Source organism: Cynocephalus volans, chromosome 10, assembly GCF_027409185.1.
Source record: "Cynocephalus volans isolate mCynVol1 chromosome 10, mCynVol1.pri, whole genome shotgun sequence".
Lineage (NCBI taxonomy): Eukaryota > Metazoa > Chordata > Mammalia > Dermoptera > Cynocephalidae > Cynocephalus > Cynocephalus volans.
In genome coordinates, this window is record NC_084469.1 from 97950810 (window position 1) to 97978564 (window position 27755).

General features: G+C 45.2%; 1 protein-coding gene across 2 annotated transcripts in view; it reads left to right on the top strand.

The window, feature by feature from the left end:
* The window catches only part of LOC134389059 (long-chain-fatty-acid--CoA ligase ACSBG2-like), a 32613-nt gene extending 11734 nt beyond the window's left edge, over positions 1–20879 (top strand). Inside the window, exons 4-13 of one of the 2 annotated variants that reach the window (XM_063112491.1) lie at positions 403–523; positions 3032–3115; positions 6716–6865; positions 12207–12383; positions 13221–13402; positions 13521–13754; positions 16447–16664; positions 18875–19014; positions 19186–19432; positions 20806–20879. In XM_063112491.1, coding sequence (XP_062968561.1) covers positions 403–523; positions 3032–3115; positions 6716–6865; positions 12207–12383; positions 13221–13402; positions 13521–13754; positions 16447–16664; positions 18875–19014; positions 19186–19432; positions 20806–20879 — 1627 coding nt within the window. The remainder of the gene's footprint in view (positions 1–402; positions 524–3031; positions 3116–6715; positions 6866–12206; positions 12384–13220; positions 13403–13520; positions 13755–16446; positions 16665–18874; positions 19015–19185; positions 19433–20805) is intronic. The other variant, XM_063112492.1, reaches the window with a different exon arrangement.
* Positions 20880–27755: the final 6876 nt, after the last annotated feature.

The window sequence follows — 27755 nt, forward strand, 5'->3', positions numbered from 1 at the left end:
CTCCAGCATAGTTAAGAGCAAGAACAAAAGGGTGTGAATGAAGGAAACAGGTGGCTGAGTCAGGGACAAGGAATTGATTCAAATCCCAGGTCTGTCAGTTACTTGGTGTGTAACCTTGAACAAGCAACTTCACTGTCCTCACCCTGGTTTTCCTCATCGATAAAAATAGGATGCTGTAAGTGTTCCATGACCTGCTGTCATAATGACATCAGAGGAGCTGGCCACTTTCATCATTGTCATTTTTGTCATTTTCGTCATTGTTAAGTTGGGGAGGAAGAGAAGTTGAGGACAAGGCTGCAAACTCAAAACTTGCCTGCAAACCTTCCCTCTCTCCCAATCTTCTAGGCTATTCGCACCTTAAGTGGTGTATGGACACACAAATAAATGTGTTTCTTTTCCCAGGGGCCTTTGTGTTGGTATTTATGCCACCAACTCTGCCAAGGCTTGTCAATACGTCATCACTAATGCCAAGGTGAACATCTTGCTGGTTGAAAATGACCAACAGTTGCAGAAAATCCTTTCGGTAAACCCCTACCCAGCATTGTCTTTTTGCTCCCAAGTAGATCCTAAGAGCAAGGTGGGGTGGTAGAAACCCTAAGTCTTCCATGACCATGTTGTTATGCCTAGTGAGTCTGCTGTTTCGGAGGGTAGAGTGGAGTGGGGGAGTCTAATTTCTAATTCACAATTACTTCATTTACTACTCATGCTTCATTTAAGAGTGTTTCTGTATTATTTTATATACACCCTCCTATTTATTATTTTTCTTTTCTTTATTTATTTTTTCTTTTTATTTTTTAAAAGGATGACCGGTAAGGGGATCTTAACCCTTGACTTGGTGTTGTCAGCACCAGGCTCTCTGAAGTGAGCCAACCGGCCATCCCTATATAGGGATCCGAACCCGTGGCCTTGGTGTTATCAGCACCACACTCTCCTAAGTGAGCCATGAGCCGGCCTTTTATTTTTCTTTTAGAAATGTGAATATTTCCAGGCTGTGCTCCTTGTAATTCTCTTCCTTTCTTGTCATTGTCTTCATTTCTGAAATCCTTTTGTCTTTTTCTTCTGCTTCTTTCTTAAGTTCTACCACTTCCTGTTTCACTTTTTTTTCTGGTGCTTGTATGTTTGCTTTGTGCTCTTTCTTCCTACCTGCACTTGCTTCGTGACGTTTTTAATTTTATGTTGAAATGTTGGATTACAATGGTCTTTTGCTTTGTGGTGAAAATTTCAGGTGAGTTTTCTTCATGTACCATGAAATTTGGCTCCTCTCTTAATTTCTTTCCTTTTCTTGTAGTATCTTTGTATGGATATTGTAGAGACTTTTTCAATTTCTCACATTGTTTGAATGAGTTGCAGTTTCCTGAATGAACTTTTGGCAGGGGGATCCTGAGGGGAAAGGGTTCCTTAGGAAGGGTGAACACAGATGGCCAGATCTGTTGTTCAGCTCAAGGGCCACGGTGACCATTTCTCTGATACACTATTTCATCACCATGAGTCACTCATTTCTTCATTTTTTAACATCTCTGGAGTTAAGATGTGTCTTGCCATTGACGGCATTCTCTGATCACTGTCAACCATATATCTTCCTACATTTTAGCATCTCTGAAATTAGAGAACATTTCCTAGACTCAATGAAATCTTAGCTAGACCCAATGAAATACAACACTTTGTGCTGCCAGACCTTGTTCAACTCCTAATTCCTGACCTGTTTCAGGAAGGACAGACTTCTACCTCCAGCCTTGAGCTTTTTGAAATTACTTTCTGAAGTGATGCTTCCGTGGTCCCCAGTACTCAGGTCGTGCCTTTTTGTTCTGTTAACAGAACACACTGTGGGGTGGGTGGTGGTAGGTGGGTGGGGTCCTTCCTCCTGCCATGAATACTGGCTTGACTTGAGTTTTCTGTCATTGGAAAATGCTGCATAACCAATCCTTCCCCTCTACACCTGCCTCACTGCTGTAGATTCCTGTCCTGCTTCTGGTATGTTTAGCCTCGCATACATAAAGCAGTACCTGAATTATTTCTGTCTCCTAGTTTCACTGAAGGTGCAGTATGTAGGGAATATGTCGTTCCAGTTGCTCTGCATGGAAGATTTAAAACCAGGCTCCTGACACGTTCCTCCCAAACTGGATGTCCAGCTCCACTTGGAGATTTTTGATTTGGGGCAATAATTATGGCTCCTCCCGTTTATAACCCTCCAATCCTCCAGTGGTTTCCTGTTTTCCTTAGAATAAACTCCAAATGCCTCGTCTTTGTCTCCAAGCCTCTACCCACCTGGCCCTCACATCCTTTCCTGTCTCCTCCCTCATCACTCTCTGATGGGTCCCCACTCTAGCCATCCTGGCCTTTTTATATTCCTCCAATATCCCAAGCTACTGCCTGTTCTAGGCTCCTTGGATGTCTCTTCACTCTGGAAAACCCTTGTCTCGCTGTTATTCACTTCTGTCATCTTTTTTCATCAGTACAGGCCAGAGGCATGGCTATCATTAGCATAATGGATGATGGAAGTGACTTTTTCATTGGATCGTCTAGAAATGTCAGGGAGGCAGCCTCCTTCCTTTGCATGAACAGGGCTTAAGAATCCTGCAGGGAATTCCCTTAAAGCCCTAGGTATGGGTAGAGGGGTTCTGAACCTGTCCAGATTCCAGCAACCTTCATGGAGTATTTTTGTTGCGTGACTCCAACTAGAAGGTTAGCTGAGTCCTGGCTGCATGGTCAAGGTGCTGAGGAAGGGACTCCCTTTATTTCCCCAACCAAGATCTGCAATTTTGTGCAGCAGAATTCAGTCTGAGATTTATTATCTCAGGGTGGCTGTTGTCTGCATCTACCTCTGACAGTTGGAGGCTACTGACAGAGACCACAAGGAATCCAGCAGTCCTAAAACCATGTCGTTTCAGGTCAGTCTAGACAGAGCGCAACGTTTTACAGTGTGAGCAGGGGAAAGAGGCTGGAGTTGCTGTAGAGAGATTAGGACTCCCATCCAGCTTCAGTCTTTGCTAAGGCCAGGTTGCCATGAGACCCACAGGGAACTTTCTTTCAGATTCCACAGAAAAACCTGGAGACACTTAAAGCAATCATCCAGTACAAGTGGCCGATGAAGGAGAGCAAGAACAACCTGTACTCTGTAAGTGTGACACGTGGGCACTGTGGAAGGGGATGTGGCCTTTCAATAGAAGTGAGTGGTGAGCAAAGGGGGCGAGTCTGGCAAAGGAAGTGTGTGGAGTCTTGCAAGGGAAGTGGGGGTGGCTTTTTGAAGTAAGGAGGTGATGAAAGGGAGAGAATGGGTTCTGGCCAAGGAAGTGGCTGGAATCTTGCAACGGAAGTGGGTGTGGCTTTTTAAAGTAAGGAGGTGAGGAAAGGGAGAGAATGGGGTCTGGCAAAGGAAGTGGGTGGGGCCTTTCAAAGGAAGTGATAGGTGAGTGCAGGGAAGAGGTGGGACCTGACAAAGGGAAGTGGCTGGGGCCTTTGGGACATTTTTCTTTTCTGGCATGAAGGGACTGATTAATGGGAAGGTGTCTTTTCTGGTTATTTATTGCTGTGTAACAAGTCACCCCCAAATTGGTGGCTTAAAACAACAATCCTTCTATTACTAATTTTTTTCAGAGCATTAACATAGTTGAAAAATATACTGAAAACCAAAAATTAGATAGGTTAAAACTTACATTATTTTAAGTTTTTTATTTATACCCAAGCCAGAAGTTATTATAATTTTACTTTCCTGGCTCTATTTGCAAAGTCATCAATAATATTTTTATTAAACCACTGGCTATTTATAAATATATGTAAATATATGTACAAATATGTATATAGGTGTGCAAATTTTTTCTTTGGCTGCAGGCTCTGCTATGGCTTGGGCCCAACAGCCCTAGCTTTGTTTAAAATTTTGATATTTTATTCATTGTGGATTTTTTTTTAGTAGTGACTTTTAAAAGACTGCATTAGATATTATCTATCTATCTTACCAAGTTTTTGTGTTTTTGGTTTTGGCATCCCCTTAAGTTTTGCACTGTAAGCAAGGTTTCTAGTCTTCACCCGAGTTCCAGCCCTGCAGCTGGGGCTCCTCCAGCATCTTCATCTCTTTGTGGTCTCTCCATATGACCTCTCCAGCATGGTGACTTCAGGATCTCTGGACTTATTTTTGGCCCAGATCTCCATAGAGAATGTCTTGAGAGAGCAAGCCAGGTGGAGGCCATCTTGCTTTTTATGACCTACTCTTGGAAGTCACATAACATTACTTCTGCCATACTCTGGCCATCATGGCCAACCCATAGCTTTCCAAGGGATCAAAGGGTGGGGACATAGATGACTCCTGTTAGACCTCAGGCAAGGCCCCTAAATGGTGTGGGACACCATAAATATTGTCATTGTTGGAAAGTATACTCTGCTGCATTTTTTAGAGTCAGAAAATGTTTGCTTGCAAGAAATGGAGACCTACTTAAGCCAAAGGAGAGTTTTTTTTTTTTTTAAAGACACATTGATTTACAAAAGCCAGGGCTTTAACAGAAGTGAGAGACTATGACAAGTTCCTTTTAATTCCACGAGATTAGACTCTCAATCCCATTGTTCCAATCAGAAATCCCAAAAAGCCATGGAGTTTATTTGGTTTGCCTTCTATGCAAGTGGGAGAAAAGGTGTCAATGATCCTTTCTGGCTGACCAAAACACTCATCAGCTTTCATACCTTTCAGTAAACAGAAATGCTCATTTAAATATTAATACCAGGACAATGACTAATTCAGTTAAGACAAGTGATCAGAATTACAAACTTTTTAGAAGTTCAAAGTGACCACCGCAGCAACAGTACTTTAAAGTCTTGGATAACCTAAAAACTCCTTTGTTAGAAACAGCACTTACAGCTGAGTTGCTCAACCTTGTTGTTGTTGACATGAGGGGCAGATGATACTTTGTTGTAAGGGGCTGTCCTGTCTACTGTAAGGTACTGAGCAGCATCCCATGCTCCCACCCACTAAATACCAGTAGCACACTCCCCACCCCCCAAGTTGAAGCAACCAAAAACATCTCCAGACATTGCCTGATGTTCCCTGGGGTGCAGAATTACCCTGGTTGAGGACACTGATTTATAGGGGACAGTTTGTGACACAAAATAGTATCTACTTCTCTGCAAGAGAAATTAAAACCTGCAATTTTAAGATTCAGTTTAGGAGAAAAAGAAAGAGGCTGAGAAAGTCAAACATGAAATTGGGGAAGAAAAATGGCACAATAAGACAATTAACTGTGCAGGTTGCGATGCTTGGCATCAATGTGCCCAATGGACTCGAGACTAATCCCAGATTTCCAAGAGAAGAGATTGGACCAGCTTGGGTCTGGTGCCTACCCCCACCCAGTCATTTGTGGCCAGGGAAGGTGGGGTCTTCTGCAAATCTTTAGGGAGGGGAACTTTATTGGGGAGAGCATGGGGCATCTCTCAGAGAAAGGATGGGGCCCCCGAAGGGTTTGTGTGTCTTCTTCTCACCATCACCCTACCCTGTTAAAGATGATCTGAAAAAAGGCCTTCCCTGCTCAGATGGGACCAGCATTACCCTTGGCAGGTTGCAGACAATGCTGGCCATTAATGGAGGACTTTGATGGCCCTCCTTCTGCAGCCAGTGTGTCACCCTCATCCAGAGCCTTGCTGGGGGTTCACCGGTAGAATTTCTGCAGGTCTCATGTGATGATCAGTCCATAAAACCCAACAGTTCACCTTGAGGCACCAAATTCTATGACAGTTAAGAGCACAGGCTCTGGAGTCAGACTATCTGGAGTTTGAATGTAGTTCCTCAGTTTACTTGCTGTGTGACCTTGGGCAAGTAACATGCCACCCCTGAGCTTCAGCTCCCTCATCTGTCACAGGGAGATCATGCATCTATTATCAGTAAGGATGCCATTGGTTACAAGTGACAAAAGCCTGACCCCAAATGACATCAGCAAAAAAGAAGATAATTTGTTGGCTCATGTAACTACAGCTCAGGATGTGAATTTCAGGCATGGCTGGAACCAAGGGCTCAAGGAATGTGCCCCAGGCTCTATTTTCCTTTTTTGGTTTCTTGGCTCCACTCTGACCGTGTTTCTCTTCATAGTCCTGAGATGGTTCAGCAGCGCGTGGGCTACGTATTGACTTATTCACTCCAGACAGAGTCTGTGTCCCAGCATTCCCAGCTAAGTCTTCATCTTCACTGTAATTGGTCCACTTGAGGTCACACACTCACATCTGATCCAATTACTGTGACCCAAGCTGGTGGAATACTCTGGGCTTAAACCAATCAGAGTTGATCTCTGGATCTATGGGTAGAGTCAGCCTCATTCAACTGGTGACTAAGAAGATGGGGATAGGAAGTGGAATTTGGAAGGCAGAGAACAAATAATATCTAACTCCATAGAGAACTTACCACGTGCTAATGACTGCTCTGAGCATTTTACGTGTATTAACACTATTACCGCTTAGAACAACCCAAGGAGCTGGGGCCTGATATTATTCCCATTTTACAAATGAAGAAACTGAGGCACAGGGAGCTTAAGTTGCCTGTCCAAGGTGATACTGCTAGGAAGTGGCAGAGGTGGAAGCAAACATCTTAGGGCTTTTGTGGGAGGTACCAGGGTGGACACATCCTAAATGCTCCCTCTAGCTGGGAATCGTGCTTTAGGAAAAGCTGAGAAAACAAGGTTTGACTGGGGAAGGGGAATGCCTGCCTGTCTCCCCATCCTCTGCTTGCCTTTTCTGTCCACAGTGGGAAGATTTCATGGAACTTGGCAATAGCATTCCCAACACCGAGCTGGAGCAGATCATTGAGAGCCAGAAAGCTAATCAGTGTGCTGTACTTATCTACACTTCAGGGACCAAAGGCACCCCCAAGGCGGTGATGCTCAGTCACGACAACGTAAGCCAAAACCCCTTCACTCTGCAGCGATGGCCGTCAGGCTGTTTTTGTCCTTGGTCCCCAGTGGCAGGGTGATAATTAGGGGTTAGAGAGTCGTGCAGTCACTTCAAAGGGGGTAGCATAGTGCAGAGGTTGAGATCAAGGGCTTTGGAGCAGACCTGGATCCAAAGCCTGGCTCTGTGATCTTGGGCAAGACATCTAAGATCTCCAAGCCTCAGTTTCCACATTTGTAAAATGGGAGGGATAAAACAGCCCCTGCCTTTTGGGTTCTTTTGAAGATAAAACAAGTTAATATTTGTAGAGAGCACAGAACTGTATTGGATAAAATAAGTACATGGAAGAGCAGTGTGTGCTACGTTATGGGGGTAAGGCAGAAGTTGATTTATTCACAGCTCAAGGAAGGGTGCTTTGGGAGAAGCTTATGTATGTATAGGCAGAGTCCAAAACTAATGGTGATTTAGATCACTGTTATGAAAGAATGAGGGGTGCTGCATGATTTCATTTATATAAAACCCTGGAAAATGCAAACTTATCTATAGTGACAGAAAGCAGGTAGGTAGTTGTCTGGAGAGGGGCAAGCAGGAGCAGGAGCACATTTTTGAGATATATTCACTATCATTATGGTGGTAGTGGTTTCACGGGTGTAGACATATGTCAACATGTGTAAAATTGTACATTTTAAATGTGTGAAGTTTATTGCATGTCAATTATACTTCAATAAAGCTGTTTTCTAAAAAAAGAAAGAAAGAGACAGTGACAGTTAACATCTGTTGCGTGATCACTACATGCCACGCACTGTTGTGAGGGATCCACACTAGTAAATCCTCCCAGGGATTCTATCGATTGCTCTGGCAGATCCTATTTTACAGAGGAGGAAACCAAAGCCCAGAGAAGTTAAATTACTTGTCCAAGGTTACACAGTGAGCAACTGGGTGGGGTCAGGATTTGAACCCAAGCAGGCCAACTCTGCAGTCCACGCTTTTAACTGCACTACAGATCAGTGTGGCTAACGTGCAAAGATGTCCAAAGATACACTGTAAAAATTCAACAGCCAGTTGCAGAACAGCTCACAGAGCACAATGCAGTTTTTGTAAAAAAAAAAAAAACTAAAAAAATGACAGCAAGTGATTTGCACCTGTGTAAGTTTCAAATGCAGAAAAATGGCTGGCAGGGTCTGCATCCAACTGACAATGGTGGTTCCCCTCTGTGAGTCAGAAAGATGGCTAGGTTATTTTGTTTTTGGTTTTGTTTCTGTTTGTTTTCAGATTCAGATAAAGTGTTTCTACCTTATAAGAGCTTTTCCCGAGCCTAGCTTAATAGTCACCAGCAAACACTGGTGTCTGACACTGCAGTGTTTGAATTCTGGTTTTGCCACTTATAAGCTGGTGTGACGTTGGTCATATAACATCACCAATCTATGTCTCAGAACTACTGTTTTCACTCACACTATCTGCTTGAGCAAGATCATGGTCCAGGGATTAAGGTCTATAAATAAATTGAAGTTCAACTTCCTGTAATATCGGATGCATAAATATATTGTGCTATAACGACAAGGAAAGCAGGTGCCAAGATCAGCAATAAATTACTGGAGAAAAAAAAAGTTCAGATGTCACAGGAGCCCATGTAAAGAGATGAGCTTAGACTCAACTGTATGATGAAAGACACAGAAAACTTACTTTGGGTCCAGCACCATCATCACTCCTAGACTTGTGTAATTGCCCCCACCTTGGTCCCCTCCTCCTCCACTGCTCTGGTCCTTGCCTCCCACAGTCTGTCTTTTCTGCAGCCACCAGAGGGCAGCCGTGAGCATAGTCAGGTTCCTTCCCTCCTCTGCCCACAGCTCTCCATGGCTCCCACCTGCCTTGGGGTAAAAGCCCAAGTCCTCCCCATGGCCCACCAGACCCTGCATGACCTGTCCCATCACCGCCCACCCTCCTCTCCTCCCTCTCTGCCCCTCGCTCACTCTGCTCCAGCCACACGGGCCTCCTCGCTGTTCCTCCACCATGCCAAGCTCGGTCCTACCCCAGGACCTTTGCACTGTCTGTTCCCTCTGTATGGAGTTGTTTTCCCCAGATAGCTGCACGACTTCCTCACTCACCTCCTTCAGGCTCCTGCTCAAATGTCACCTCCTCAGTGAAGCCCTCCCTGACTTCTATGTTTGAAATAGCAAACAACAATAAGCCACTCCATTAGCCCCTGGTCCCACTTTGACAGCTTATTTTTCTTCCCTGGCATTTCTTTTGCTGACCTATTATATATTCACTTGTTTATCATGAACATCAGCTCTCTGAGGGCAGGAGTTGTCGGTCTTATTCTCTACTGTATCTGCAGTGCCTGGTGCACAGGAGGACTCGATCCACTTTTGGGGAATGAATAAATGAATGAATAAATGAAATCTGATTAGAAAGGATCCCCCTCTCACCCTGGCTAGCATTTCTGCTTCTAGTGGCTTCATGTCTGGTAAGATATTCTTCTAGCACAGGGGTTATAAGCATAGACCCTGGAGCGAGGCTACCTGGGTTTGAATCCTAGCTTTTCCACTTGATAGCTGTGTACCTTGGGCAAGTTTCTTAACTTCTCTGGACCTCATTTTCCCTACCTGTAAAATGGACACAAGAATGGTTCCTGCTTCTTAGAGTTGCTGTGAAGATTCAATTATTTATTATACTATCAGTTATGCTTTTGCTGGGTAACAAACCACCGTAGGACTTAGCGGCTTAAAACACAAACATTGTGTTATTTCTGGGTCTGGAATTTGGACAGGGATCAGCAGGGTGCTTCTTCTGCTGTATGCAGTGTTAGCTAGGATCACTCAGCTGCATTCAGCTGGTGCCTGGCCTGGGCTGGAGTCTTCAAGAAGGCTTCACACACATGTCTAGCCCCTCGGTACTCCTCTGTACAGCTGCTCTTTCTATGTGGTTTGGGCTTCCTGAAAGCACGATTGTTGAACTTTTTCACAGGGTGGCTGGCTCCCCCCAGAGCAGGCACCCCCTGTGGCAAAGGCAGGAGCTACAGATCAATCAAGATTCAATCTCAGAATGAACACAGCGTCACTCTGTTCCATTCTGTTGGTCAATACAAATTGCTGAGCCATCCCTGTTTCAAAGGAAGGAGAAATAGACTACATCTCTGAATGGGAGGGGTGGCAGAGAATCTGCAGCTGTCTTTAATCTACCACATATACATAAAATGCTCAGAACAATGCCTGACCATTAATATTGTTCTTTATCATCATCACCATCATCATCTTTATAGCAAGAAATTAAAGCTAACCTTATACTCTCAACACCTGTCAACATGTCAAGTTTCTCCCATGTATGGGGCACTATGTGCCATGTGGAGATAAACACTTTTTTTTTTTGAAAAGATGACCAGTAAGGGGATCTTAACCCTTGACTTGGTGTTGTCAGCACCACGCTCTCCCAAGTGAGCGAACCAGCCATCCCTATATGGGATACGAACCCATGGCCTTGGTGTTATCAGCACCACACTCTCCTGAGTGAGCCACGGGCCGGCCCGAGATAAACACATTTTAACCTCTTACAAAAACCTTACAAGGTATGTTGAGTCATTAACCCCTTTTACAGATGAGGAAACTGAGGCTCAGAGAGGGGAAATGGCTTGCTCAAAGGAAGGTCTGAGCCAAGATCTAAATCCTGGTGTATTCGTTTGTTTTTCAGTGGCTTATAACAGAATACCTGAGACTGAGGAATTTATAAAGAAGTGAAATTTATTTCTTACAGTTTTAGAGGCTGGGAAGTTCCACGTAGCATGTCCAGTGAGGGCCTTCTTCTCGGTGGGGGCTCTGTACAGAGCAACGCAGGGCATCACAAGGCGAGAATGTCGTGAGCAAGAGAGTTAACATGCTCACTTGCTGTCCTTATAAAGCCATCAGAGCTATGCCCTTGATAAACCATTAATCCATGACTCCATGAATGGATGAATGCACTCACTTTTTAAAAGCCCTGCCTTTCAAATACCACACTCAGATTTCTCCATCTTAACACCATGACAATGGGGGTCGAGTTTCAATGAGTTTCGAGGAGACATTCAATCCACAGCACCAGGAGAGTCTAAACCATCATTCAGCGTGGTCTACACATGCGACACCACTTCCCTCAGCAAATGGGTACTGTGTTCCTTGAACTCCAGGCTGTGAGTGACAGCGCTTGCAGAGGCAGAAGGAAAATTCCTCTACCTCAAGGCTGGAAGGAGAACGTGGAATTCACCCTGATCGCTTATTTTGGGCCAAAAGCTTTGTGAACTTCATTGCACTTGACCATCCCTTCTGTTTCCTCATTCATTCATCCATTCAGCAAAAATATATTGAGCACCTACCATGTGCTGGAGAATGTTCCAGAAGCTGGAAATATAGCAGTGAACAAGACAGACCCAAACCTGGATCTCAGGAAGACAGATAGGAAATGAGCACATAAAACCACTGGGGTTGTGGTGAGTGGCACATACAGACGTAGACGACAGCACCTCCGGCTTGGGTGGTGTGAGATGGCCCCTCTAAGGAGGTAACATTTGAGCTGAGACTTAACATTCAGGGAGTAGCCAGTCATGGTAGGGTGGGGGTGGGAGGAGGAAGATGGAGGAAGAGAATTAGAGGGAAAAGCCAGTGCAAAGGCCCTGAGGCTGAACCTTGCCTGATGTGTTGGAGAAACAGCAAGGAGGTCAGTGTGGCTGGATTAAGAAGGCGACTGTTCCACAGAGATTTATGACACCAGTGAGAAACCTAGACGGGCAAAATGATACACTAAAACGCTACATCAAGCTATGCATTGGAGAAAGAAAAACATAATATGTTATTGTTGGAAGTGCTTATGTGATGGGATTATGGGTAACCTTTTTATTTGCTTGACAGTGTTGGTTCCGTAGTTTTATAATGGACCGTGAGAAGCTTCTGTCCTCATTTTCCAGATGAGGAAACAGAGGCTGCAAAGGATTTTAAGCAAACAGCCCAAGATCAAGCCGTGGAGACAGGATTTGACTCTGGGACACTTACTGAATCTTTCTATTTTCTGAGCTCCCCGGGAAGACGTTCTGAATCTGTCTGGAAACTCCCCCGAAGCCGCCTGCTGAATTTTGCAGCTCCCCGAGCCTCAAGCAAGTTAGTTCACCACTCCCAGCTTCTGTTTCCCCTTCTGAAAAGTAGGGAGAATCGCACTTACCGACCCCAGGGTGTTATGATGAGGACTAGATGACTCAGTGTTTATGAAGCACTAGGGCAGTGCCTGGCACGTAGTAGGTGTGTTGTAAGTGTTTGCTAAATAAATACCTCTAGAATCACCCATGAGCAAGAAGAAGGCTCCCTGGATTGTCCCTTGTGTTCTAGATCACGTGGACGGCTGGGGCATTGATGAAGGACTTTGGACTGAGTCACACCGTGAAAAAGCAGGAGGTGTTTGTCAGCTACCTGCCCCTCAGCCACATTGTAGCACAGATGATGGACATCTGGATACCCCTAAAGATCGGGGCTGTCACGTACTTTGCTCAACCAGATGCTCTCAGGGTAAGGCCGAGTGAAAACCTGGGACCCCACTGTACCCTCCAGGGCAGGCCAGGTGAGCAGATGTTTGTTCATTCATTCCACAGATGTTTCATTAAGCCCCAGGTCTCAGGATTTTTTCTCTGTCCTCATCTCAGGTTCCATTTAGCAGCATTGGAAACAGCTGACTGTGTTCTTTTAAGTTTTCATTTTTATCCAAATCACCCTACTTTATAATACAATTTAAAAATCAGGTAGTAAGTCCTCTGATTTCATTCTTCTTTCCCAGACTTAATTGGCTATTCTAGGTCCTCTGCATTTCTGTGCAAATTTTAAGATCAGCTCATCAATTTGTATGAAAAACGCTGCCTGGATTTTGATAGGGATGGCATTGAACGTATATATTAATTTGGGAGGATCTAACATCCTTTTTAACAGTTGCATATGCCTGGACAGTCAATTCCCTATTGTTGAACATAGAAACTGTTTCCATTCTCTTACAGAAGGATGCTGCAAAGAACATCTCGTGTTTCTCTGCATACCTGAGTCTTTCATTCAGCTAAAAATTCCTTCACCCACAGAAATGAAGTTGCCAGGTTGCAACTAAAATGTTGCTAGTACTGTCACATTACTTTCCAAAGATATTATACCAGTTTTTGTTCCCCATCAAATACCTAGAGAGAGTGCAAAAATCTGATTAGCCATGACAGCCACTGGGTTGGCTCCCTTGGGTTGGGAGCCCATCCTGGTCCACTCAACAAAGGAAAGGTCCTCTCGGGCAGAGTTGGGTGGATCGGGAGAGATGGACATCTCTGATCCACAGAAGGCCTGCCATGACTAACTCAGCTCTGTCCCACACAGGGCACCTTGATAACCACTTTGCAGGAGATAAAGCCTACCGCCTTCCTAGGGTTGCCCCGAATTTGGGAGAAGATGCATGAGATGATACAGGAAAATAATGCCAAGTTCTCAAGCTTGAAGAAGAAGGCGTTTTCATGGGCAAGAGATGTTGGCTTAAAGGTCAACACAAGAAGAATGTTGGGGTAGGTAGAGTCCAGAGGGCTGGCAGGGGAAGGGAGGAGGCTCGGCCTTCTCCAGCTGGGTCCATCCGCCCCTGTGGCCTTGGTGATTATCGAGCTGTCCTTGGCTTCTGATTCACAGGAAAGATGATACTACCATGAGCTACTGCATGGCGAAGTCCCTCGTGTTCAGCAAAGTCAAGAGCTCCCTCGGCTTGGATCACTGCCACTATTTCTTCAGCGGGGCCGCGTCCCTCCCCCAGGAGACCGCTGAGTTCTTTTTGAGCTTGAACATACCTATAGGCGAGCTATATGGGATGACCGAGAGCACGGGACCTCACACAATATCCAACCCGAATAACTACAAGATTCTAAGGTACCAGCCTCCGGTGCAGACCGCTGGTCCTCCAGCGACACGTGGTGAAGGGGATGAAGATGGGTGGGTGGGAGGGCCTCTGGGTGACTTGGTGCCTCCAGAATGATGCTTGTTCTCCAGCTTTCAAGCCCCACATCTTCATGACTGTGGGAAGCCCAGGCTTGTCAGAGAGCCCACAGACAAGGGGAACGGCTCCCAGGATGTTCCAGGGTCTCCCTGTCGGTACCTTGAGAGTTCCGCCTTCACGTTCCCCTCCTGTGACCTCGGGAGGACCTTTCATCTCCATGATTCTCCATCTCAAACACCTCCATGGGCCCTTTCTGGCTTTCTCCTGAGCTCAGCTCAGCCCAGGCTGCAGGGTTGAACCCAGTGATACCCAAACTGTAAGAATACCAAAGGCAAGTTTGACTCCAAGTCTGAGAACCACGCTCCCTCACAGAATCTTCTGGTTGTGTGGACACTCCTTCACCCCCTCCCTGCCACCGTGTTGCAGGTCTGGCTTCCCTCTCTTGCTTGGGGTTCTCTGGTTGTCCAGGTCCCAACTGAGGAAGCAAAAAATAAGCTAAACTTTCCTAATCTGGCAAAACCATCTTCTGCCTTTGACTTTATCTTGTGGAGGATGTTAGTGCCTCCAAATCTCCCTGCTTTACTCCATAATTTTATCTATCTGTTTTCTGCAGAACCCAAAGGCCCACTAAAGTTTTATTTAAAACCAAAGAGCAGCCCTTTCCTAAAGATAAGTGACACTGTCCTGCCCCTGGAAGTATGGTACAGATTCCAGCCACTATCTTTATATGTTTTTTTTTTCAATGAGTAATACATGCACATATCAAAAATTTAAAAATCAGAAGGTATAAAAATGATAAAATCTCCCTTCCTCACACCCCAAACCTCCCCTTGTACGAGTCTCCTTGGCATGCCATAACAAAGTACCACAAAATTAAACACAGGAATTTATTGTCTCAGTTCTGAAGGTGTCAGAAGAGTTGATTTCTTCCAAAGGCACTGGGGAAAAAGAATTGGCTCTGGGAAAGAATCTGTCTCAGATCTCCCTTCCAACATCTGGCAGTAACTGTCAATCTTTGGTGTTCTTTGACTTGTAGAAACATCACCCCAATCTCTATATCTTCCTATAACATTTCACCTCTGTGTGTGTGTGTGTTTTCAAATTTCCTGTATGATAAGACACCAGTCATATTGGATTAGAGACCAACCCTACTCCTCTATGACCTCATTTTAGTTAATTACATCTGCAACATCCTATTTCCAAATAAAGTCACACTCTGAGGTACTGGGTGTTAAGATTCCAACATATGAATCTTAGGGGGAGGACAGAACAATTCAACCCATAACAACATCCCAGAGGCAAAACAACACGTTGTGTTCTTTCAAGTGAACTTGGCATAAGCAGTTCACTGACATATATGCTTTCATCCCAAACAGAAACATTTTCCATGTAAAAACAGACACAAAACTCTCCTTCTCTGAACTCCAATTATTTGCTATCTGGAGCTCAGGAACTCAGATAATGTAGTATCCATCATGATCTGAACTCATAATGCAAAATTCTACTCACTCTTGACTCATGCCATCTAAGCTCAGGAATCAAAAGAATTTGGTTAGTAAGGGATTCTTATCTTGTGGAGAAGTTTCCGTATCAGTGCCAATAGCTGACTTCTTTTTAATAGGTGTGTAGTATTCCACTGAGTGGATGTACCATAATTTATTTAACAGTTCTCCTTATTGGTGGATATTTAGGGCTTAATTTTCCCTACTTGTACTTACTTTTCTCTGAACTATTTGTCTATATTGTCTGCCGATTTTAAAAATTGGATTATTAGTCCCTTTGTTATTGGTTTGTTGACACTCTTTACATATTAGAACAATCAGCCCTTTGTCCTTCATATGAGTTACAAATATTTTACCCCAGTTTGTCACTGGCATTTTGATTTTAGTTAAGGTGTTTTCTGCTGTGCAGAAATTGGTGACCTTTACATGGTTGAATTTATCAGTCTTTTCTATTATGGCTTCTGAATTTTCCTACATTTCTGGAAACACTTCAATGGGGAAATCATAAGTCAGCTGTTTGTAAGTTTTGAATTTCTCAGCCCTGACTTCTTTTTTCTCTTGCTCACCGAGAGAATTTCCACAGTGAACCCTGAAACCATTGGCCCTTCTAACTGCCAGTGAAAGAGATCCCAGCAATGCAATAAGAAAGTATTTCCTTTTCTGCATCCTAAAACTTCCCTCACAAATGTTATCTCTAAAAAAAAAGGAGTCTTATGAAAACCCAGATTTCTGATAGTAACTTTAACCTCTAAAGAGTTGGTTGTCTTACTTAAAATCAGCTGTCCTGGTCATCACATGTAGGTCTACATATTTGTTTTCTAAAAGGTGAAGGGCTGTTGTTGCTGTTGTTAAGCACATTTTCCTTCTCCCATATACGTGGAGGGAAAAAACAGTCTGCAATGCTGCTGGGTTTCCCAATTCACAAAGTGTTTGGGAATCCGACTCACCAGATTGAACATTTTGGCAAATACCTCCTTCCATCCACTGGGTCTGGAGAGGGTGCAGATCTGGCCTGGGGCCAGCTAATCAGAGTGTTAGGAGCCTGGGCTGCAGATCTGGACACACGTGGGTGGGTGGCTTTTTCTCTCTGGGCCTCAATTTCCCCTCTCCTATCCTCTGGCAGCTGCGGCAGGGTCTTGAGCGGGTGTAAGAACATGCTGTTCCAGAAGAACACGGATGAGATTGGGGAGGTCTGCATCTGGGGCAGGCATGTCTTCATGGGCTACTTGGAGAGAGAGGAAGAAACAATGGAGATCATCGATGAGGAAGGCTGGCTACACTCTGGGGACCTGGGTCGCATGGATGACCAGGGTTTCCTCTACATCACTGGCCGCATCAAAGGTACTGCGGGCTGGACTCTGAAGGGGTCTCCTGTAAGCAGGCCCACCTTGAACAATTGAAGGCACAGATGAAGGCTCTCCGAGCCCCCCACCTTCATGCTCATGCCAGCAAATAGTCTCCCCTTGAGCATTCCACACACCATGGTCCACCCTCAGGAAGACGGACCTGGGAAGGACAAGCCCTGAAACCTCCATGTTTTTTTCCCTGTAAGTTAGATCATCATAATAATCTCCAGAGTTATAAGGATAAAAGGAGGATTGAATGAAATGATAGAGAACAGGGGTCAGCTGACTTTTCCCATAAAAGGTCTTATGGTAAATATTTTTGGGTTTGCAGGATGCGTGGTTCCCATCGCAGAGACTCATGTCTGCCATTTGCAGCACAAAACCAGCTGCAGGCAGCATGTAGATGCATGGGCACGGCCATGCGCCTATATGAATTTCATATACTTTTTACATGTCACACATATTCTTTTGATTTCTTTCCAACCCCTTAAAAATGTAAAAACCATTTTTAGCTTGTGGCTGTATAAAATTGGGTGCTGGGCTGGATCTGTCCCATAGGCCATCAGTAGTTTGCCAACCTTTGTGGATAGCATTTGGTATTGAGCCTGCCATAGGCAGTAACTATTCAATAAATGGGCTGTGTTAGCACTATTTCCATGACAAGTGACAGAAAACCCATTTTAAATGGGTTTGAGTGAAAAAAAAAATTACGCTGTTGGTTCAATATTACAGAAACCTTTGCAAGTCTAGCTTAGGCATGGCTGGTCCAGGTACCAAAATGACATCACGAGGAAGATCTTTATACTTCTCTCACTGACTTTTCCTTTGTGTTGGTGTGTTTGTTTTTTGTTTGTTTGTTTGTTTTTTGTGGCTGGCCCAGTGTGGGGACCAAACCCTGGACCTTGGTTTTATCAAAACTATGCTTTACCCAACGGAAACAATCAGCCAGCCCCGGTGCTATTCTTAAAGAGACTACCCATTTGCTGGCAAGAAAACTGCCAATGGTCTAGGCTCTCTTCTGACCCCCAAGGGGCTAGAGTGTATTTTTGCCAATAGTTTCAGCAAAAGTTTTAGTCCTGAATTGCACTGGATCCTCTTGAGTCAAGATCACCCTTGGAACGAATTGCTGTAAGGGGTGAAATATGCTGATTGGTTGGAGCTGGTCATATGCTCCCCCCTGTGGTCCACCCCACCCAAATCACATACATTGAACAGCAGAGAATAGTTCCCTAAAGAAGCATCAGAGTGCTCTGGGCCCAAGAAAGAGTCACAAGCCAGGCAGCCCCGTAGATGCCCATTGCAGAGTCATATTGATTATTACTTCTGCTATAACAACTGTGGTGAAAGTGATTTTGCAAGATCTTGGGATAAGGTGGAGAAAGTTTGGGTGTAGGGAACAGAAAGAGGCAAACATTCCAGCATAAACGAATACGTGACAGATGGGTATCAGGCTGGAGAAGGCGCTGTTGAAGACTTTTAGAGACTGGAGGAGATTATTTTAGATCTTGCCAAAATCAGGGATGCAAAACATGCCCTGGGGTAAGACTGGAATTAGACTCTGTTGCGGTTAACTGAGGGAAGAAGAAAGACCCAGAGAAACAGGGAGTGGCCAGAAAGCGTTCACCATCTTTCTAGCATACACATGGCAGAGGTACGTGACAGAGTAGCAGGTCCTGTCTGCATGCTCTCAAAGAAAAGGAAGTGAGAGTTTGGTGCGTCCTCTGTGGTGTAAGTAAGCTCATACTTAAAAGTTTATTCTGTATAAGGTTTACTACTGACATTCAAATGTTTTGTTCCCAGAAGTTGATTAGACAGATTTATGTAATTTTTGGTTTTAAACTATTGACAACATGGAAATTTAAAGAAATTGAACGAGATGAAACTTTTCAAAAAACCAGATTTGTAAGAGCCACACACACACACACACACACACACACACAGAGAGAGAGAGAGAGAGAGAGACACTTGCAGCAGTCCAGAACAGGGTGCAGAGGACTGAGAAATAGGCAATGAATTAAGAGGCTGTCCATGCAGAATGCTCAGGACTTTGACACTTAATGGCAATTTGCAGCAGATGGTGGGGCTGGTGCTTCTGGGCTTTTCTTGGGGAGTACTGCTCATGACAGCATCTTCCCGTCCGGTCCCAAGGGGTGGGGGTGTCATACTGTAGTGGTTGAACCCACACTGAGCCAAGCTTTGTTCCAGAAATCCTCATCACTGCTGGTGGTGAAAACGTGTCCCCCATTCCCATCGAGACCCTGGTGAAGAAGAAGATTCCCATCATCAGCAACGCCGTGCTGGTGGGAGATCAAGTCAAGTTTCTGAGCATGTTGCTGACGCTGAAGGTGACGCGGGCTTTCTGTGCTAGGGGGCGGGGGGTGTCTCTGCAGCCAGCTGTGTGCTCCCTGACGCCACGCCTGTGGGTCCAAGGGACCTGGGATCTGCTTCTTGGTCTTTAGGGCTTGGGAGGGCCAGCCGGGGAGTGCGTGTGTGATGACAGGGGTGTCCTGGCGCAGTGCGAGATGGATGTGATAAGCAGAGAACCTCTGGACAAGCTGAGCTTCGAGGCCATCAACTTCTGCCGGGGCCTGGGCAGCCAGGCGTCCACCGTGTCTGAGATCGTGAAGACGCGAGACCCCCTGGTCTACACGGCCATCCAGCAAGGTATAGATGCTGTGAACGAGGTAGCCACCTCCAAAACGCAGAAGATTTACAAGTGGGCCATCTTGGAGAAGGACTTTTCCATCCTAGGTGGAGAGCTAGGTGAGCTGGGTGACCATCTGGTGGCCTTGATCTTGGGAGGCTGGTCCCTTGCTGATGTGTGGGGCCATGTGGGCACTGAGGAGAATGTGCTGTTTTCTGGGGGTCAGAGGGCCTGTAGGACCAGCCAGGGACTGGGGGAGAGATGCTGCCAACTCCACCTAACTGGTTCCCAGCTCCCCCTACACACACGCGCACACACACACATGCACACACACACGCACACACACACGCACACACACACACGCACACACACAGGCCCTGCTCTCCAAGGTGGCTCCATCCCCCACCCTGGATATAAAATCAAAACTCCTTACTTTTGCTCTGCACGATCTCTCGTCCGTGGGCCTCTCCTTTCTTTCACTCTGCCCCAGCCTACCTACTTTTTCATTGTTCCTGCAGCTCTCTGGGCACGGTCCAACCACAGGGCCTAAGCACCTGCTGTTCTCTGTGCCTGGAATGCCCTTCCCCCTCAATTCTTCACCTGGATGGCTCCTGGTCATTGTCCAGATCTCACCCTAAGGGCCACTTTCTCTGAGCAGCCTGACCACCCTGGCTGAAGTGGCAGGCCACTGGCTTAGTATATCACCTGGTAGCTCAGCATCATTCCTATTATATCAACCTGGCTTCTCACCTCCATAACACATCGGAACCCAAAACCGTCCTGTGCACGAGTTTGTTTTTGTCTGTTCCCCCGCCCCCACGAGAGAAGGGCTCACTCCAGAGTGGGGATCCTGGATTCTATTGACATCCTTTCTTTGGGGTTTGCTCTTAGCACTTGGCTGTAATTTGACAGCATGGATGGACAACCTGGGTTCGAATCCTGGTCCCTTGACACGGGGAAGGGACTTGTCCGTCAGAGCCTCAGTCTTTTCATCTAAAAGTTGAAAACAGTCCTTGTGGGGGTTGTTGGAGACACCTTGAGGGGAGTACAAAGCCCCTGGTGATTCAGTGGTTATGAATGTCCTGGGTTGTGGAGCAGACAACTCCCAAGTTCAAGTCTTGATTCTGCCATGCACTTGCTAGGTCACCTCAGAATGACTGGCCCTCTCTAAGCCCCTCACTAGTGAAATGGGGAGGAGGGCGGTTTGAAACGGTGATGATTTCCTTCTTCCACTGGGTGCACAAAGGATAGTACCCTCTGTGTGCCAGTTTCCAGGGTCCTCACCACTTCCCAAGGACAGCACGGAGGTTCCATCATCCCCATACACAGATGGCGAAAGCATCACGCCCAGGAAGTCAATGGCACAATGGCAGAGTTGGCTGCCCAACCTAGCTCCAGCTCCAGCCATGGGACCCTGTTGCCCAGTTGTGCATGGGACGTGTGGAATTTCCTTTCATCTCCACACCTCAACAGATTTCTTCTTCCTCCATAGGTCCAACAGCAAAAATTAAGAGAAATTTCATAATCCAGAAATACAAAGAACAAATCGATAGCTTCTACAACTGACCACTTTGATGCAGCTGCTTGTGGCTGTCCTGATGGTGAGATTCAGTGGCCCCACTTTGCTGGGCTGTGTACTGAACGAGTCCAGTGGAGGGCCCCTCGGTGTGGGGGGAAGGTCTGTGGGTAGAACTGCAGAGCACACACACGTGCACATGCGTGCTTGGTTGCAGTGGATTCTGGGTAGCATCTGATTCAACGCACGCTCTTTCTTCTAGGGTCGTGGTAAGGTAAACAAACTCCTTCACTGCTGGCCATCAGTGTTGCTAGCTGTGCTTTCTGCCTTTTCTAGCTGTCACAAGGAGGTGGGAGGCAATCTTCCCAACCAGGGCCAGAGTTTTTCGTTAGATGCCCAAATTAGCTGGTGAAGGCCTTTTGTCAGGAACCTTGGTGGGGGAGGTTCTACTTGCCAGGAACCCAAGAAGCGAGGTGTATCGGCCCATCACAGAGATGGTAAGGGATGGAGACTTGAGCTCCTCCTACCCACCACTGACCCTCTACTTTCTCCCAAGATATGTCTGCAGAGAGCCCCCGTGACACCATGAGTCACTGACAGGTCTTTTGGGAACCCAGGTGGATGCACGGTGCAGGCAGAGAGTTGAATGCATCTTTGGTTGTCCCAAGGGCTGTAGCCCTTCTGTGGGCAAACCGTTCTTTTCTGATGCCCCCAGCCAACTTGTGTGCATTCGTTTGCCTGGGCTACCACGACAAAGTGCTATAGACTGTGGCTTAAACAACAGAAAATTATTGTCTCACTGTTCTGGTGGCTAAAAGTCTGAGATCAAGGTGCTGGCTGGTTGGTTCCTTCTGATGGCAGTGAGGACAGGCTCTGTCCCCGACCTCTCTCCTTGGCTTGCAGATGGTCTTCTTCTGTGTCTCTCCATGTTGTCTTCCCTCTACACATGTCTCTGTGTCCACTTCTCCCATTTTTATAAGGACACCATTCATACTGGATGAGGGGCCTACCCGAAGGACCTAAAATGAGGGTCTATAATGATCCTGTCTCCAAATAAGTTCACACTCTCAGGTACTGGGGTTAGGACTTCAACATCTGAATTTTCGGGGAATGCAATTCACTTCATAACACAACCATATCCATTTTTCTTTGTTCACTGTTAACTAGCTTAAATCTTCTACAGCTTCATGTGTTGCTGTCTTGTGGGCTGGGCCCAGCAGTTCAACACATGACATTCATCGTTGCCGGTATTTTGAAAGATTTCCAATTTCACTCTGCAGTTGAGAGACAGACCATTGGACATTGATATGGGGGTGGGAAGTGGACCCTTTACAGCGGTGCTGTTCAAAGCACAGCCACTGTCCAAATCAGGATGTGCCTCAAGTGTAAGACACACCCTGGACTGGAAAGGCTTGGTACAGAACAGAGAGTACAAACTACCTCATTCATATTTTAAAATCTTGATTGCATGTTGAGATGACAATAGTTTGGACGTGCTGGGTTTCATAAGATATGTTATTAAGATTAATTTTACCAGTTTCTTTTTTTGTAGGTGGCTACTAGAACATTTCTAATTGGATAGGGAGCTCACATGATTTTTCTCTCGGACAGTGCAGCTCGGAAGTTTGTCATGGAGGGATTTTGGGGTGAGGGCCAATTTGTAAATGGGTCAGTTCACTCAGGAATATTTTCACTGTGGGATGTTGGAGAATGACTGCCCAAATTACAAGGGTCCCCATGTGATAACTTATGTTTCTCCTCTCTCCAGCCTCCAACAGGAAGACCCTGTTGCGACAGGTGATTTACTGCTCTGGGTAGGGTCTCTTCTTCCAGTTTTTAAGAAGCCAGATTCCCTGTTGGTCAGTTTCTTGACTGCTCACCTGTTGAAGAGGTGCCCCTAGTGGAATCTGCCATACTTTAGAAGCAATGGGATCATCACAGATCTTTCTATGACCCCTTAACTCACAATCCTAGGAAAGCCTGTTGCGAGGTCTACAAAGAACTGCCTGTTTTAGAAGAAAGATCTGACCTTTCCAGATCAGGTTCCAATTGGATTTTTTTTTTCTCCCCAGAGTACTTAATGAGACATTAAAAGAAAAAGAAAAAAAGGAAGCCTTCACAAGTTTGAAGAACTGAGCCCCCAAATCCATTCACCCTCACCTGCCTGGAAGCAACTTGGAAAACCTTCCAATAAGTCATGATAATAAAGCATTTCAGCATCCCGTGTCTTGACTTTTGACCAGATGCGAACACCTTGTCCTTTCTTTAATGTGATGGGGAGAAGCTCAGGCCCTAAAATCAGTTCTGGGTTCAAATTCTCACCAGCTAGGTATGAGTTCAACCTTCTGAGTCTGGGAGATTTTTAATCTGTAGAAACAGATCCCCATTTCACAGCGTGGCCGTGAAAGTTCATTGAGATCGTATACAGGGAGTCTGACTGCCTGATATGGTTTGAATGTCTGTCCCCTCCAAAGCTCGGGTTGTAGCTTAATCCCCAATATGGTATTTGAAAGGTAAGGCCTTTAAGAGGTGACAGGATCATAAGGACTATGCCCTCATGAATGGATTAATCCATTTATCAATTAACGGGTTAATGGGTTATCATGGGAATAGGCTGGCTTTATAAGGTGAGAAAGCAAGCACGTTAGTGCACACTCAGCCTTCTCGCCATGTCATACCTTGCACTACCTCGGGATGCTGCAGAGTCCCTGTGAGGAAGAAGACCCTCACCAGATCCGCTCCCTTGACCTTGGACTTCCCAGCCTCCAAAACTGTAATAAATAAATTTATTTTCTTTATAAATTACTCAGTTTCAGGTGTTCTGTTATAAGCACCAGAAAATGGACTAAGACACTCTCAAAAGCCCTCGGTATGAGTTAATGGTTATCACTGAAGTCAGTCTTGGTTAACAGGTATGACTAGGTAGGGGTGAATTTTGCTGTTGTAGTAAAGTCTAAAAATAACAAGTTAAGAAAATAGAAGTATAAGCAGACTGAACCATTATAAGCAGACCGAACCTGATGTGCCATATCTACAGTGTTGGTCCCAGAAAGAATATTAGTGGGGGGACTGGGGAAGGGGACATCTCCCAGCCCAGAGAAAATCATCCCATTAGAACAGAAGAAACAAAATTCCCGGTATCAAGTTTCTAGATACCCAGAGACAGCCCAGAGCCCCTTTTGAGTTTTCTTTTTAAAACATAAAATTATAAGTATAACAGAAATGTATAAAGATATTCTCTTCATAAAAAAAAAGAATGCAATGTGGATAAGACTAATTTCTTACTTAATGGCCTTCCTCAACCATTTGGAAGGCATTTGTTTTTTAATATGGAAGTACATCGATCCTCATTATTTGCAGATTCTGTATTTGCAAATTTGCCTGCTTGCTAATGTTTTTTTTGTTTTTTTTATTTAAAATTTTTTTTTCTTTTTCGTTGTGCTTGCTAAAATTTTATTTGTAACCCCCAAATCCATATTCATGGCACATAGTCATCTCCAGACATGCACAGAGCAGCAAAAAGTCTGAGTGGCCAACGTGCACGTTCCTAGCTGCCCTTGAGCAGGCGATGTTCTGTATTCTCGTTTCAGCTCACACACCATAAACGTGTCCTTTTCTAGATATATTTACTGCCCTGCTTTTCACATTTTTTGGTTTTGTTGGTGATTTCACTGTTTAAAATAGCCCTCAAATGCAGTGCTGAAATGCTGTCCGGTGTTCCTAAGGCAAGAAGGCTGTGACGTGCTTTATGGAGAAAACACGTGCATTAGATGAGCTTTCTTCAGGCATGAGTGATGGTGCTGTTGGCTGTTCGATGTGACCGAGTCCAGGCAGAGAGGAGTCAGCGTAGTGGTTCAGGATGTGGGGGAAGGGGAGAGTGGGCAGCTTCAGGGAGCAGGTGGCAGGCTTGAAGCCGCGGAGTAGTGACGGTGCATTGGGGACATGGCCAGTGTGCTTGGAAGCCAGGATATATTGACCAAATAGGTAAATATGTTGAAGAAAGAGAAAGCCAAGTTTCTCATTGCCAGAGAATAAATTTAGGGAAAGTCTAGAAAGAACCGTGAGGTATTGGATTTGAGTTGAAGATACTGGTGCAAATTCAGTTTTATAACGTGTATACACAGATATAGAACTACAGATGTGTGTGATGTATGTGTACATGGATATGGGCATGTATACACTCACCTACACGTATGTATGTGTATACATATACATTCATCCTTTTCCTAGCTCTGTCTACTCAGAGAGCCTAGAAGCAGTGACACCCTCGTAGCAGTGGGCACACTGAATGCCCAGGTCTTGGTTTCTAAATCCCACATTATGCTAAAAGGACCCAGAACTTTTTTTGGAGAAATGTCTGATTCCAGGACTAGGGCAGGGAAAGTGTAAGATGAGCCTGGAACATCTTGGGCCAGAAAGTCAAAAAGTGCTCTCAAAATTTGGGGGACCTGTCAAAAGGCCACAGGAGCCAGTTTGAAGGGCTTCCCACTGGCAAAACCCATTGAATAAAATAGGAAAATGAGTCCAAGCAGATATAAATAAACAGAAAAATGGGGGAAGGAAAAAAGCTCTGCCTTACAGTAGAAAGCCAACTAGCAATGTAGAAGGAATGATGAAGTCAGAAACTCACCACTTGACCAGCCCAAATGTCCACCATCGGATGAGTGGATACGGAAAATGTGGTACATCTACACAATGGAATACTACACAGCTATAAAAAAGAATGAAATACTGCCTTTTGCAACAACATGGATGGACCTTGAGAGAATTATATTAAGTGAAACAAGTCAGGCACAGAAAGAGAAATACCACATGTTCTCACTTATTGGTGGGAGCTAAAAATAAATAAATAAATTCACACACACACACACACACACACACACACACACACACACAAAAACCGGGGGGGGGGGGGAAGAAGACATAACAACTACAACTCCTTGAAGTTGATACGACAAGCAAACAGAAAGGGCATTGTCGGGAGGGAGTGGGGAGCGGCAGGAGGGAGGGAGGTATCGGTGATGGGCCACAATAATCAACCACATTGTATATCGACAAAATAAAATTAAAACAAACAAACAAACAAAAAAAGACACGACCACAAGGTGGCAGTAGCACACGTGAGCTTTCTGGGCACCAATTTGACAGGTTTTCAGGTGGGAAGTCCCTCACAGGATGACACCTTCCAGAGACAATGGCACAGAGGCCACCACCCAGAAGGAGAGGTGGAGAAGGGAACTCCCAGGGGAGAAGGGAATCAGTGAGGGGGCGTGGGGGGTTTATATGTCCCACTCAGCAGCAACAATGGGAGTCTCTGGCTCAGAGAGCTCTAAAGGGCAGCAGGAGTTTAGGGTCTTTCTAGCCCTGGGGTTTATCTTACCTACGGCTGGCAGATGTTGAGTGCAGTTTCACCAGGTGTGCAAAGTAGGCAGCCTCTAAATAGCTAAAAGTCTGCTTATGTGGGCTATATTTAAAACAACTGGATATGTAAGAATTTGAGTTTGCTACCATCTTTCTCTTCCAATGGTGAGTTTTCCATTTGGGGATAATGTTGCAATATAAATTAATATGCCCCTGTGGCCTATAAAATCATTTTTTTCCAAGTTAAATAAATAACTGAGTTTGGCCTCAGTGGGGTTTTGAGCTAACAGTTCCCTGACTATGGTAAAGATTGCTGGGAACAACACAGGGCCAATATACAGGGTCTCTCTTTGGTTCATTTGTATAACAAAAGCATGGCCTGAGTCTGGTCACGAAGAAACCCCAGACAGACCCAAGCTGAGGCTCATCCTACGGAATGTAACACCTGTGCTCTTATTGAAGACTGTCTGGGAATGCAAGACCGGGAAAGACCTGGGAACTGTTCCAGACTGAAGGAGTCTGAATAGACATGACAACTAAGTGCCACATGAGATCCTGGACCAGAAAGGAAGGAGACATCATTGGTCCACTGGGAAAATATGAATGGGATGCATGGACTGGATGGTTATGTACCAAGGTTGATTGCCTGATTTGGAGGGTTATATGCTGGTTATGTAGCAAAATATCTTTGTTTGGGGGACGTACACACTGGAGTGCTTAGGGGAGATGGGACGTGTCTGCAGCTTGCTCTCAGAAAAAGACTAATGATAATCTCAGCGAGACAGAAAAAGAGAGAACACAGAGGAGGAAATGCAGTTAAATGTTAACAACTGGTGATTCCTGACAAAGAGGATATGGGAGTTCTTTTATACTGCTTTGGCAACATAGTGGATTAAATTATGTCCCCCTAAAACTCCTTGAAGCTTGAATTGTGTCCACCAAGTTTTATGTATTAGAAACTTAGCCCCCACTGTGACTGTAATGAGGGTGGGATAGTTGAAAGGTGGGGCCTTGAAGAGGTGATTGGATTGTAGGGCCGTGCAGTAGTGAATGGATTAAAAATGGTGGACAGGGGCGTGGTTCTGAGGGCTTTAAAAGAAGAGGAGAGTCTGTCTCTCCCTCTGCTTCCACCATCTTGCAATGTGAGACCCCTGGGTCATTGTCGCCACCGCCAGATGGACTTTGGACTTCCCAGCCTCAGGAACTGTAAGCAATGTATTTCGTTTTCTTTATAAATCACCCAGTTCCATGTATTCTGTTATAAGCAGCACAAATGGACTAATACAGGCAACTTTTCTGTAACTTCAAAATTACTTCCTAACAAATTATTTAAAGACATATTAAAAGGTGTATACTTGATTTTTATCCCACTTGAAAAATATGCCACAGACATATTTCTCTGTAAGGACAACTAACAATTAGCCCATTCTAACTACTAGTTTTCCACAGCATGGTTTTGCATGGTTTACTTACCCGTTCCCCTATCACTGGACACTTAGGTTGCTTCCACTTTTCCACTAATACCACGCTGCAATAGGTAACTTTGTATATGTTGCCCTGTGCAC